At 36.8% G+C, this 13564-nt stretch overlaps 2 protein-coding genes across 2 annotated transcripts; one reads left to right on the forward strand and one right to left on the reverse strand.

The window, feature by feature from the left end:
- The first annotated feature begins 2137 nt into the window (after positions 1 to 2137).
- Positions 2138 to 4073, forward strand: LOC147936331 (uncharacterized). The gene is given in 2 exon segments (XM_087469122.1): positions 2138 to 2756; positions 3983 to 4073. Coding segments are annotated over 2 exon segments (693 nt in total). The 5' UTR covers positions 2138 to 2154.
- A 3050-nt stretch (positions 4074 to 7123) lies between these two features.
- On the reverse strand, positions 7124 to 10958 carry LOC104719347 (transmembrane 9 superfamily member 4). Its single transcript, XM_010437260.3, has 8 exons — positions 10603 to 10958; positions 10257 to 10297; positions 9583 to 10168; positions 9353 to 9490; positions 9105 to 9261; positions 8053 to 8537; positions 7461 to 7733; positions 7124 to 7366 (listed from the first exon to the last, which is right to left on the reverse strand). Exons 1-7 carry the CDS (start codon positions 10743 to 10745, stop codon positions 7514 to 7516), a joined length of 1770 nt encoding a protein of 589 aa, XP_010435562.2. The 5' UTR covers positions 10746 to 10958; the 3' UTR covers positions 7124 to 7366; positions 7461 to 7513.
- Between the last annotated feature and the right edge of the window lie 2606 nt (positions 10959 to 13564).

Below are 13564 nucleotides of genomic sequence, written 5' to 3' on the forward strand. Positions count from 1 at the left end.
AAAAGAAGAAGAAATCGAGCATTCAGCAGCACAGTCGGACCATGGTATCATCACGACGACGAAGAAGAAGAAATTGAGCAATTGATTAAAACGCTCCCTCTCTCGTTCTCCTATTGCTTTGTCCACATAAGAGTAAAAACAACTGAGATGTATTAATGTTATAATCTGATTGGTTATTACTTTGTCCACATAAGAGTAAAAATAGCTGACATTGAATAGAAGTAGAGACTACCACAAATGCTAAACAAGGATTTTCACATGAAATAGAAGTACCCTCTTTTGATAACGGTTTTAGAGGAGTTTCACGAGAATTCGGTTTCACGAATTATGCATCAGGAGGGAAAACATCACGATCACGTAGACGAGGAGGATTATTCAAAATTTGGAGAAATAAAGAAGGACCAAATTTAATGAAACTCAGCAAAGTGATTCAGGATCTGATGATTAGTTATAACATTTATACTCTTTTTTTTTATCACCCAAACTTAGATTAGAATTAGAAAGATGAAGCATATTCCGACATTCCCGAACAGCATACTTGAAAGATAAAACAACTAAAGCATAAATCAAACATAGAAACACAAACTTGGAAATGCTTGATAGGGCACCAGGAGAAGTATTGAAACTAACTATCACAAGAACACCCATGAAAGAAGTAGCCATCAATACATAGACATCAACTGGAACAGATTTAGTCACCATACAGTGTGACGTTAAAAGAACTACCTCATACAATAATAGGTTGAAGCTGAAGGAGTATCCAATGAGCAAAGATCGTTGGAACACAGCAGAAGCTAAGCCAACAGAGATGGTGTTTGTCTTGACACAAACAGGCAAGGTTACATCAGAGGAGTATCCGATGAACCAATTCCGCCAAAGATGGGCGGACAAGGAGCCAACAACAGTGATTCTAACCTTGCGACAAAGTGGTTCAAGAGGAAGAACAACCTTAAGCAAAGAGAAGGGGACAAACTGCTGGAGAAAAGCAGTTGGAGAGGTTGAGAAGAGGACTGATTCATCAACCGAGAGAAAGGGCCAGCCCCAACCAAGAGACCCACTGAGATAAATGAGCACCTTCAGGGGAGAAACATGAGGAAGAAAGAAGGAGAACCACTCTCCATTGAACTCCTTGGGAAGACAAGAGCCACAGAACGGCAACGACCGAGGTGAAGTAAACTCGTCGTCTGGTGGATCTGGTGGATCTGGCGGGTCCGGAGGAGACAAGCAGCTCACCCGCAGCGCTAGATCTGGTGGTCTTGGACAGAAAGAGCCCATTGAAAGCAGGAAAAGCTGAACCAGAGTCATGGAGATGGAGACAAGCTTCGTCGGCATCGTAGATCTACCGACGGAAGAAGAAGCGGACCGATTAAGCAGAAAGGTGGGCGGTGGGAGGACATCGGAGGATGGGAAAGACCATATCTTCAGCAAGTGGCTGCCTCGGGCTTTGTGCCTAGGAGAGAAGACTAGGGTGAACGTATTACTTTATAACATTTGTACTTTGTTGTTAAAAGTTATGTTATGTTTTAATTATTATTGGATAATATAATTTTCATCAATTTAATTTAGTTTTACGTTATCTTTATAAACTTTCAGACATTTCTTATATGTCAGTTGCGATCACAAGGTGCCCACAATCTAAACTACGATGATAGAGTTCAGTTGTGGAATCTGGAAACTGAACAATTTGAAGAGTTAATAATTCAACCGTCATTGAGATACTATAATCGATATTTTGAAAGAGGTCCAGTGCAAACAGATAACGGTTTAGGATGGAAAAATATATGACGTCAAGTCCAAGAAGACAATGCTGCATGTCTTCAGTTACTAAGAATGTCACTTGATGGTTTTAGATTATTGTGTGATAAGTTAAAAATGAGTTATGGGTTACAACCTACAATGAATGTAAGCATCAAAGAGGGAGTGACCATGTTTTTACGAATATATGGCCACAATGAAGTTCAAAGAGATGTTGGATTGCAATTTGGATGAACGCAAGAGATAGTGCAATTTTTTTTTTTTAAAGTCCTTAGAGCAACTGAGTTACTTGCTTGTGATTATATCAAGACTCCAACGAGACAAGAGCTACATCAAATTCCTAAATGACTGCAAATGGATTGAAGATATTGGCCATATTTTAGTGGATTTGTTGGAGCCATGGATGGAGTTCATGTATGTGTAAAAGTTAAACCTGAATTCCAAGGAATGTATTGGAATCGCCATGATAGAACCTCGTTTAATATAATGGTGATATGTGATTTAAATATGTTGTTCACATATGTTTGGAATGGAGCACCAGGATCATGTCACGATACAGAAGTTCTCACGATGGCGCAAGATAATGATGCTGAATTTCCTTTGTCTCCTGTAGACAAATATTATGTAGTTGATTCTGGCTATCCAAATAAACAAAGTTTTTTGGCTCCTTATAAACCTTCACAGAATGAGGTTGTTAGGTATCATATGTCACAGTTCTACAATGGTCGTCTTCCTAGAAACAAACAAGAACTATATAATCGTTGCCATGCATCACAACGTTCTGTCATTGAGAGCACATTTGGAGTTTAGGAGAAGAAATAGAGGATTATTTGTGAGTTTCCTAGATATAACACTCATGTTAAAAAAAGAGTGGTGATAGCTACAATGAGACTACATAACTTTATCAGAATTTCTAATTATTTTGATGAATATTTTGATGAAGTAATGGAGCATACTGATATTAGCGACACAAATTCAGAGAATGATGAAGGTGACATGGAGACTATGGCTATAGCTGATATATCATGATTTTTACGGTTTTTAATTATGATATAAGTGTGCTTTTTGAGTCTTTTGATTTTTTTTAGGATGTTTTAGAGTCTTTACAGGTTATCTAGGACTTTGGCACAGGTGGAGCGAAATGTAGTAATTTGGATCATTTTGGGGGCATTTAACTGGAGAAAATCAATTTGGAATCGTTTCAGAGGAACAGCGTCGACTGACACCATTTGGGTGGAGGTCGACACCCATATAAGCCGACACACGAGCCAAGTTTTGGAAGTTTTACAAAATTTCCTGAAGTTTTCTATAATTGCAACACAAGTCCCTGATGTGTTTTATGACATATATATAGTGTTGTTTAGGTTTTAGAAACTCTTAAGTTTTATCTTCCCTGCAACTTTTGAGAAAGAAAACCCTGAGAGATTTTAGAGAGCTTTTGGAGAGAAAAATCAAGACTCTTCAAAGAAGAATCAAGACTCCTTCAGAGAAGATTAAGAACTCATTTTCTTCTTCTTTTAATCTCTTAATGCAATTTATTCAGAATATGATTTGTGTTTCGTTAAACATGTCTGAGTAGTTTGCTTGTTAGGTTCATGGTTTTTTACAGGGTTTTTATGGTTTATTAGATCTATTATTTTTAGGGTTCATTATCTTTTATGATCATCATCTCTTGTTGTTCTTCATATTAATTCTTGATTGATCACCTAGAATTAATAACCTAGAAAAATAAATTGATATGAGAATATATTTGATTTTCCTGATTAAACCATTGATGAGCAAAATTATTTCTTGCAAAAAGATTTGATTTAGTAATTTTGTGAACTTATCTAAACCTGTTTTAAAGCTGATTTTTAACATAGAATTTTACAAAGAAATTTGGATTTTCTAGTTTTAAATTTAGATAATATTTGCAGTGAGAACTGATTTATTTTACAAAAGAGTTTAGAGTTGTAGATCTGATTTTATTTGCTTGAATCCTAATTAATTTATTGATTTGATAATTCATAATTACCTGAGAAATTCCCTAGACCTATCTTTTTAATCTTTTGAATTTACAACACATTTAGTATTTTGCATTGCTTTAATTTTAATTTTAAATTAACTTGTTTAGCATAATCATAAAACTCTATAAATTATTGTGTTTGATCTTGAGTCTCTGTGGATTCGACCCCTAAGTACTATAGTGATCTATTAATTTGAGAGAGTAGCTCTAGGGTTTTAATTTGAGCATATCAATAGCTGATGGAGATCAAATGACAAACATTAGAGAAAATATTACAGATATGTTATGGACAAATCAAAATACTTTTCATTAAACTATTCTAAGTTTTATTTGTGTTGCATTTGGATAATTTGTGTTTATTGTTTTCAAATTGTGAAATTCTTTAGAAAATAACCTATATTAAAAAAAAATGTTCATTTTACAATAATTTTATCATTTGTTTAAATAAATTTGCTGAATTTAGTGTTTTTTTAAATAATTTACAGTTTAATATATGATTTACACTGTTTGTTATGTTTTTACCATTCAAGCATATAATATGGACTGCTCAATCAGCATAATCTGCACTTTTCTAGCATGATCTGCACTTACTCAAAACCTACGTACAAAAACTAGTGTTATTGAAGAGGAGACCGAAAATTCGATATCTTCCTCTCTATAATTATTGCTCACATCTTCCCTTTATTGTTGTATATTTCTATGGATTGGCATCATGCATAAATTTGAATTCTCAATAAAGCTAAAATATAGCGAGATGGGTTAGTAATAAATTACTATTTCATTTACTATATTGACTATATAGGTCGACTGGAAAATCTAATGTATCCAATCATCCATTGGGAAGCTAATACTCTAATAAACACACCAATTTTTTCATTGGTTCAACCACCAACCACCATGATATCTCAAGAAAGCTGAATTCTGAGTGAAGAAAACTGGCATGCGTACGAAGTAAAAACAGAAATCATTTCATAATAACTGAAGCATCAAAGGAGTGGGGGGTAGAAGCTATGTATGAAGGCTAGTGTTATTAGTGAACTTGATATCTTACTCTCTATAATTATTGCTCACATCTTGTCAATATTGTTGTATCTTTCTATTGATTGACAGCATGCATAAAGCTGAATTCTCAATAAAGCTGAAATCCCTTTGGCATGCAAAATAGTTACTTCACATTTCCTCTAAGAAATTTAGTGGAAACTACCACATTCTATATAAAACTTTTCTAAAATACCACCTTTGAAATATATATTTTAAACTACCACAAATTAACTTTTGATAGATGACGAAACTATCCCTATAGAGAGAGAAACTTTGTGTTTTTTTATTTGACGTGGAATCCAGAATGATATTAATTTAAAAATATAAAAATAAATAAAAGAAAAGATTAACGATGGAGATCTGCTTCTTTTTGGACCAAAGGACAAATAATTATTGTCCACGACATTTGTTAAAATAGCACAAGACGGTGAACAAAATTTGGTTTTGTTGATAAGGTGTGTTTCATAGACAATTTGAGAAGTACAAATTTGTCCATTAGCTTAAAGTAATTGTTCATGACATAAATAAATAAAGGACTAGTTGTCCCTCCTTTGTGCGAGTTTAAAACTGGTCCACCGAGTTAATACAAAAGTTGTCTACAAATTTTTTTGTGAATCATCTAGTGCATGACAAAATTAAGAGAGGAAAAATGGAGGTTTTGGACAAGTGTAAAACTTGTCTTTCAAGTAAATAAAGTATTGTTTTTGTAAATAACTTGTCCATGACAAGATTAATAGTGGACAATCTCGTGCATTTAATTGGTCCATCAGCTGAATCCCCTAATACAAATCGTCTATCAAACAAACATAGTTATGATTGGTCTATTATAAAGAGACAAATGTCATATTAGAACAAGTCTAACAGAGACCTCAACACAAGGTAAGGTGGAATCGTCATCAAAGTGATCAAAGATAGTCAAATCCCAGTCCAAGAGCAAGCCGAATTTTAATCCTCGCTTGTGCTCCAAACAAATCGGCCTTGCAAGGAGGAGAGGAAGACTTGTCGGCCACAAATGGTCAGATCTGGTAGTGAAAGTAAGACCAGCGACAGAACTAAAGGCAAGGGCCAAGAGATAAATATGAGGAGGCGATCTGGCGGCTCCGGTTGGTCCGACAAAAGAGCTCCGACGATGGTGGTGGCAAGAAGAGCTCCAGTTCTCCTTTGGTTCTGTGGGTATAAAATTTTTAGAAAGAAAAATTAAAACATATGACCGGAAAAGAGGTTTTTTGTGTTTCAATTTGTGAATTTGGAGAGATATGAAAACAATTAATGGAAGAAGAAAGAGATAATCGTTGGTTCGTTCACTTTATTTTGGAATTGGTCTGACACAAAAGTTGAAGAAACAAAACAAAAAAACAAAATCGAAACTCTTTTTTTTTAATAAAAGGAAATAAATAATGAGGGTTGTTTTAATCTTTCACTATAATTATGCTTGTGGTATTACTGGAAATAAGTTAGTATATGTGGTAGAATCCTTGAGTTTGGTTTTAGAACGTGGTATAATTGTTAAAAAACTTTTTCCTTTATGTCTCTTCACTCAACCATTAAAATATTAATATTTACGTGTGTTATTATAGTCCAATAATCTAGTTAGGTGGTTCTCTCTCTATCTCTGCAGATTTAAATTGGTCACATAATGAGTATTACTAGTCTACCACTCTATGAGGTTTTGGTGGGATCACTATGACTAGACTAGCGGTTCAAACTCAATTGGTTCAGAGTAATTGTTTTTCCCATCTATTACACTACTAAACCCAACCATATATTTCTAAAAACATTTGGCTGAAAAAGCAGTGAACGTTAAAATGGGTGAATTAATATTTTTACTTCATGATGTATGCATGTCGAGCAAGAGAGAAGATCAGTAAGACACATTCAATGGTTTTGAAAGTGATGATAATAAACAAAAATATGCAGCAACAAATAATAACAAATAATGATCATTTTCTTAAATTATATTCATAGTGATTTTTGATTACAAACAACATACAAAATTAGTCTTTTAGAAAATATAAAATAAAATATTTTTAAAAATAAACAAAAAATTAAAATGAGAAACAATCCGGTGGATCTATAAATAAATAAATTGTGTAATTGATGACAAGATACGTTTACACAACATTAGCCAATAAAATTATAATAAATAATATACAGCTTTTTTTTTTTGCGAGGTCACATAATTATCTCTTTATTAGAACATCTCCAAGGTAGTCTCTTTGCGTCTTTCTCTTCCTCTTTTCTAGTATATTATAATCTGATTGGTTAGAGAATTTAACCTATCAACACCATCTTCAATTGGAAGCTGATGTGTCACACCATAAATGGAACATATCCTTCTTTTATTGTATTGATATAGTATAGCCCCACTAGTCACTAACTAGTATGGAGAAGAAAATATTTACGAAAAACTTGAGTGTTCGTTACTACTATCTCACGATCGTTCTCAAGTACATCATCCCAACGGAGAAAAAACAATGAAAGATCTGTAAAAAAATGATAGGTGTACCAAAACCAAAAATAGACAACTTCACCGGATCGATGGCCCTCGGCCGCATTTTACCATCGCTGTTACAATGATCAATAAGGTTAAAAGTAAACATTGGCACCATAACTTCGATATCAACAAGTCAAAGTCCAAACATTAATATGATGTTCTTACCTATCACCACCACTAGAGAAGGTGTCGTTGAAGGAGTGAAGAATATTCAAGTTTTACTCGCACTTGATGGAGCGGTAAATGTGACGAACAAAGAGAAGGGAAGCACGGAATCCGATTGACCCGAGCATGAGGAAAAATCCGTAGCAGATGCACGCCATGTAGCCAAAGAAGAAGGAAGTCTGCATGAACCCTGACATATCCGACCGTGCATAGTAGTAATACAAGCAGTAGGCATATATGAACAAGCCCGTTGATCCACCGCATAGCAATGATCTTTCAATGCAGAAGATACAAAAAAAGTCAGATTCACAGAAAGATCAACAATTTATAGACGAACAGGCTAAAGCATTGATCTATAATTAGGGTTATGAAACTATCACAAAGACAAAATGAAACAAAAATTACTGACTTACGGGATTCTCATTTTCAAAGAATCAAGTGTTCTAACTACTATATCTGTCTTTGTTAAAAGGTTACGAAAAACCTCTAGAGAAGTAGTTTCAATTAGTTGGAAACTTAATTCATATATTCCCTAAAAATACAAGAAGATAGATAATGGAATCAGAAAAAGAAATAGAGAAGACGACATTACCTCCACCACCACTCATGGTCTTCAGCAGCAAGTTGGAAGTATGTCAACGCAACTGTGATGAAAGCAGTGACTATAACGAGAATAAGGAAGACGATAGAAAGAATACTATAGATGGTGTATATTCTGTGACCCCAAACACTGGCAAATATGTAGTAAAGCTCGATGTAAATGGCACTGAACGGCAAAAAACCAGCCATAGCAATCTGCGGAAGTGTTCTCCGGTACCAGCGCAATGGTGGGATCTCTCTTGGATATTTTGTGGTACGACAAGGAGCTTGAAACTCAGATTTTCTGTTCTTCCCGGCGATACCTCCCAGTATTAACAATGGTGAAGTAACCAGTGCCCATATAAGGAAAATAACCACAATTGTCCCAAATGGCAAAGCTGCAGTGGCTTGGTAAGCAATTGCAACAGTATTAAGGAAGGAGAAAGTGAGCAAAAGAGGTCCACAGAAGAGGCTTCCCGTCAGTATAAGATTCCTCACCTGTCAAGACAAGACAATCAATATCAGCTTTTTTAACCACTCACTTTGTCGATGCTATTATTCTCACATCAAAACCATTTGGAGTAATATGAATAACAGAGAAAAACTAAATAACCCATTGCAAATGAGAACAAGATAAAACGCAACTGGCCATAGCTGTTCTTCAAAATGCTAAAAATGAATGTCCAGAACTGTGAGCCAAAACCCATCATGCAAAAAGAACTAGAAAACTCAAAATCTAATCATCTAATTGCATGTAAGGTCAGACCTCAACTAGACACATATTTACCTAAGTCTGGTACACACATATTTTCCAGATAAAAGACAGTTAGTAAAGGAACAAATAATGTTGGTGGTGAATGCTTAAACACATTGCCGCGGTACTGTTTTACTATATTTACCTAGTATATCACTTACGCACTGTAGACAGGCATCTAATCACATGTGCAGAAACTACACTTACTAATTGCGCCCACGTTGTAAGACTTTTGACTGACTACTGAAGATACGAATAAGAAAAAAAATCCTAAGACAAACAAAAACCCATAAACTAGCATCCATACTTACCCATTTAGTTCCTTCTAGCTGGCAATAGAAAGAAGCAGAAGTATATCCGGCAATCCCAGAAGTAAGTGCATATATGACCACCAATGCAGTAAACAATGCTCCACGGTTGTAAGGATAAAAGACACCAACTAACGCAAGCATAAAGATGAAAACAGCTCTGCATACAAATAAAAAAAAAGTGTGTGTTACAAAGTGAGAAGAAAACACTATAACAAGCAACAACACCACAACTCAATGTGAAAACGTACAGTGTTAACAGTTGTGTGCCAGAACCAAGGGCCGCAGCCAGCAGGGATTTGTGTTTTGGGAACCTAAATACATCACTATGAATCAATTTCCACCCAGTCTCTTCTTGGTCATCAGCTGCCTCTTCATCATGAGCATACCTATATGAAGTACAAAAGTCTACAGGGTAAGTTACTAGACATATTGAAAGTCACAAATTCAATTGTGATATGCACTTTAATTAATATCTTACTTGACAAAATCATTCTTCAAGACTCGCATCAGAATAGTGGCAAGGAAACCAGTCAAGAGAAGAACTGTGACACATGAGTTAATGATAGAGAACCAGTGGATTTCCAAGTGGTGGGGCATTGAAGAAGCAAGCGAGTATTTCTCCATCCTCTTCTCGAATGGAATTTCTGTTTCTTTCCATCGAACTGTGTATGTGAAATCCACTTCGACTTCCTTGTCCTCAGTCAAGTCCACAAGAAAGTTCTGGTCTGTTCTCACAACAATTTCAATAACACGGTCCTGATTATAGAAAATCTCAAACTGCAGGTGATTGAAGAGGTAGTATTTGTACTCAGATGGGTCAGTTTTGCCATCCTTGACAACTTTTCCAAGGAATCCCCAGATGGGCAAGTCATCATAATACATCTGAAAGTAGTAGTCTTTCAAGATGACATCACGAAACTTAGCAACGTCTTCTCTACTCAACCTCTTTCTACATGCAACTACAGAGATCTTGAAATTCAAAAACTCCAGTTTGTAGGGTGCACTAACTAACCGATCTCCATTGAGAACTTCCCCAAGAGCTTCCTTCTTTTCCTTAACAGGAGCTGTAAAAAAGATATGCCTCATTTCATCTATATAAAATTACAAAAAACTCACCTATGAAATTAAGCACAATTTATCATCAATACATACCTGATGAACAGAATGGGAGATCAAAGTATCGGTATGTTTCACTGCAACAAGTAGAAAAAAATATATTAACACAACAGAGTTAGTAATGATGTACATAAAAGAGGCTTAGACTACACTAACATTCAAACCAATTTTACTAAAATTCAAAAAGCTTGAAACGATACAGAACACACCCCAGGGACATTCATATACACCAAATCCTAATGCACAGTCCAATAATTACGAATCAAAGCTCGAGACTGTTCTTATTCAGGAAATTCAAAATCAGAAACACGGAGAGATATTTCATGCAATTGGAAAACGAAATTGAGAAAACCAAAAGCTCAGATCTGAAATAGAATTAGACCTGGGATTGTGAAACGGTCCGACTTTGTTGGCGTAAAGAGGAACATCATCGCTGACCTTATAACGGTGATCGGAACCGTCGGAGATAACCGGAGAAACGCCGAAGAGGAAGATGTAGAAGAAGACCAGAAGAAGCGACGTCATCGCCGGCAGTACTAATGGAGAGAGATACTGAAATTAGCGATTAGAGTCAGAGGTTTAAAGCGGTTGGGTGTATTATGATCATGAGAGATTGAGACTCAATTTTTTTTCGGTTCTCCGCAATGCAAAGTCATGAAATTCCTACTTTTTGAAACGTAGAAACCACTTTTTTGTCATTTTCGATTTCCCCAACTTTTATTATATATATTTTTTCATAGAAGAAAAATACTACTCCATATACTATATTTTTATTAACGATAATGATATTTTAACTCTCAGATTGTTGGGATTAATGGGGAAATTAGGAGTAAAGGTTTTTTTTTTTTTTTTTTTTTATCTTCAAATAGAACCAAAATGGGAAGGTTTGAACAGAGAAAAAGATAAAACACATAAACATAAACAGAGAAACAACAACATTATAACGCCTCACCCCTCACTTGATCATGAAGCCAAGAAGGCCCTCCAAGTGAAAGATAAGGATGGAACCGACCATCTCTTGTAACGCTTGTGGCAATCGTCATTGCTACCTTGTTGGCAGTAGTTGCAACCGAGTAACATCTCCAGGCAGAGAACTTAGACAACGCCATATGTATTTCATTCAATATCAGATGAAACCGAGGCCAAACCGACGGATTATTAACAGCCTCACTGACCATAGAATTATCCATGACAAACTCTACCTTAGGTATTTGCAGAATTGAGACCGCTTCACTTGCCCACAGGAAGGTTCTCAAAGCCGCAAGGAACCGTGAGTCTGGAGCTGTAAGTGCATCTCTAGCATGATAGAGTGCTTGTCCTTGAGAATCTCTCATGATCCAAGATCCACCCGACAACCTGGATCCTGTTCTCCATGAAGAACCAATATTGCACTTGACAAAACCCATTGGAGGCTTACACCACTTGATCTCCAATTTGCTCTGCCTTACACTTCGGGGATGATCTGCATAAGAAGGTAGAGCCTGAACCGCAAACCATTGAGAAGAGTTGTCCTGCGCAGTGAGCACCATATGTCGAAGATCACCATGTTTCCCTTGAAAGACCAAAGTGTTACGATGTTTCCAAATTCCCCAAAGCAACCAAGGTATAGCATAACGTATCTCCTCTGGGATTGTATCATTTTGGATCAGAGACCATAGGTGTTCCCAGTTTTTATCCACATCTACCGGGGAGAAACCACCATTTGGAAGTGGGACATTTGCCAGAGCGAAGGCTTGACGAGCTACCGGACAGTCAAAGAACAGGTGACATATAGTTTCTGCTTGAAAACCACAGCTCGGGCACCGAATATCTCCTCCACAACCTCGCGATGCTAGACGTTCAGTTACCGCAAGAGCACCTGAGAGCAGTCGCCACAAGAAAGTTTTAATTTTGGGAGTTGTCTTTATCTTCCATACATTCGCTTTGAGCTTATTCCTATGATTCACAACTGCATCAGTAGGTTCGTATATTGATGGAAGTGTTTGTTTCAACCAATAACCACTCTTAACAGAGTAGGAGCCCGACTTAGAATATGGCCATATATGACGATCCCGGCTTCCAACCTTGATAGGCATTGCTAAGAATTGATTTGCATCATCCGGGGGGAATAAAGCCTTCACTTTCTCCCTATCCCACTGAGACTGATTAGATATCCGAAGCTCAGACACACGCAAATTGACTTGAAAAAAGGTTTGCGATCTAAAGGGTGCTCTGGGATGCTTGTCAAAAACCCACTTGTCCAGCCAAACCATGGTATCACATCCATCCCCAATGGTCTTCATTAAACATTGTTTAAGTAACTCACGCCCATGTAATATGCTTCTCCACGCGTACGACGGTCTCGAACCAGAGCCACATTCAAGAAATGAAGATTTACGAAAGTATATGCTTTTATAGAATCTCCCAATCAGAGACTCAGGGTTATTCAGAATCCTCCATGCTTGTTTAGCTAACAAGGCCTGGTTAAAATCCCCAAGATCCCTAAACCACCTTCTGATTTGGATTTACACATTTTCTTCCACGCAACTCACGCAATCTTCCTCTTCCCCTGACAATTGCTCCACCAAAACTCACACATGGCACTTGTGAGCTTCCTGCAAAGGTTCTTACTCAATCTAAAACATGACATGGCATAAACCGGAAGTGCCATCGCCACCGCCTTCAAAAGGACTTCTTTTCCTCCCAAGGACAAAGATTTCGCAAACCATCCTTGAAAACGAGATTGTAACTTATCACCGATGAACCCCAAAAGTGCTTGCTTTGATCCACTGAAACATTCCGGTAACCCCAAATATGAACCTGTGCCACCTTCTTCAAAAATAGTCAACGTTTGCTTGACCATCACCTTAACCTCCTCAGGTGTCTTCTTCCCAAAAGTGACTGCAGATTTGGTGAAATTGATTACTTGCCCAGACGCCTTCCCATACAGGTGAAGACAGTGAATAATCTCCTCACACTCCTCTTTACTGGCTCGACTAATGAAGAAACTATCATCAGCAAAAAGTAAGTGTTGTATCACTGGACAGGAATCATTGAAACTGAACCCCGTTAAGCATCCTTGAATCTGACTACGGTGCATCACATGGACTAGAGCCTCCTCACACAAGATGAAAATGAAAGGAGAAAGTGGGTCTCCCTGTCGGATTCCACGACCCGGTTTGATGAATCCATAGTCACACCCATTGATGAGCACAGAAAACGTAACAGATCGAACACAAACCATTATCCAACAAATCCATTGACTATGGAATCCTATCTTGATGAAAAGGTGCTCCAGGAAGTCCCACTCAACTCTATCGTACGCCTTCGACATATCTGTCTTGATGGCAATGAAACTCTCATTA

Source organism: Camelina sativa, chromosome 10 (assembly GCF_030686135.1).
Source record: "Camelina sativa cultivar CO46 ecotype springtype chromosome 10, ASM3068613v1".
NCBI classification, from domain to species: Eukaryota; Viridiplantae; Streptophyta; class Magnoliopsida; order Brassicales; family Brassicaceae; genus Camelina; species Camelina sativa.

Bases quoted from the DNA above. Each gene is read 5' to 3' on its own strand.
- LOC104719347 (XM_010437260.3), bottom strand. From the start codon at position 10,745: ATGACGTCGCTTCTTCTGGTCTTCTTCTACATCTTCCTCTTCGGCGTT. The intron at 9,491-9,582 runs GTAAGATATTAA...TACTTCATATAG, and splicing joins TTGAAGAATGATTTTGTCAA to GTATGCTCATGATGAAGAGG. The intron at 9,262-9,352 runs GTACGTTTTCAC...ATTTGTATGCAG, and splicing joins GGCACACAACTGTTAACACT to AGCTGTTTTCATCTTTATGC.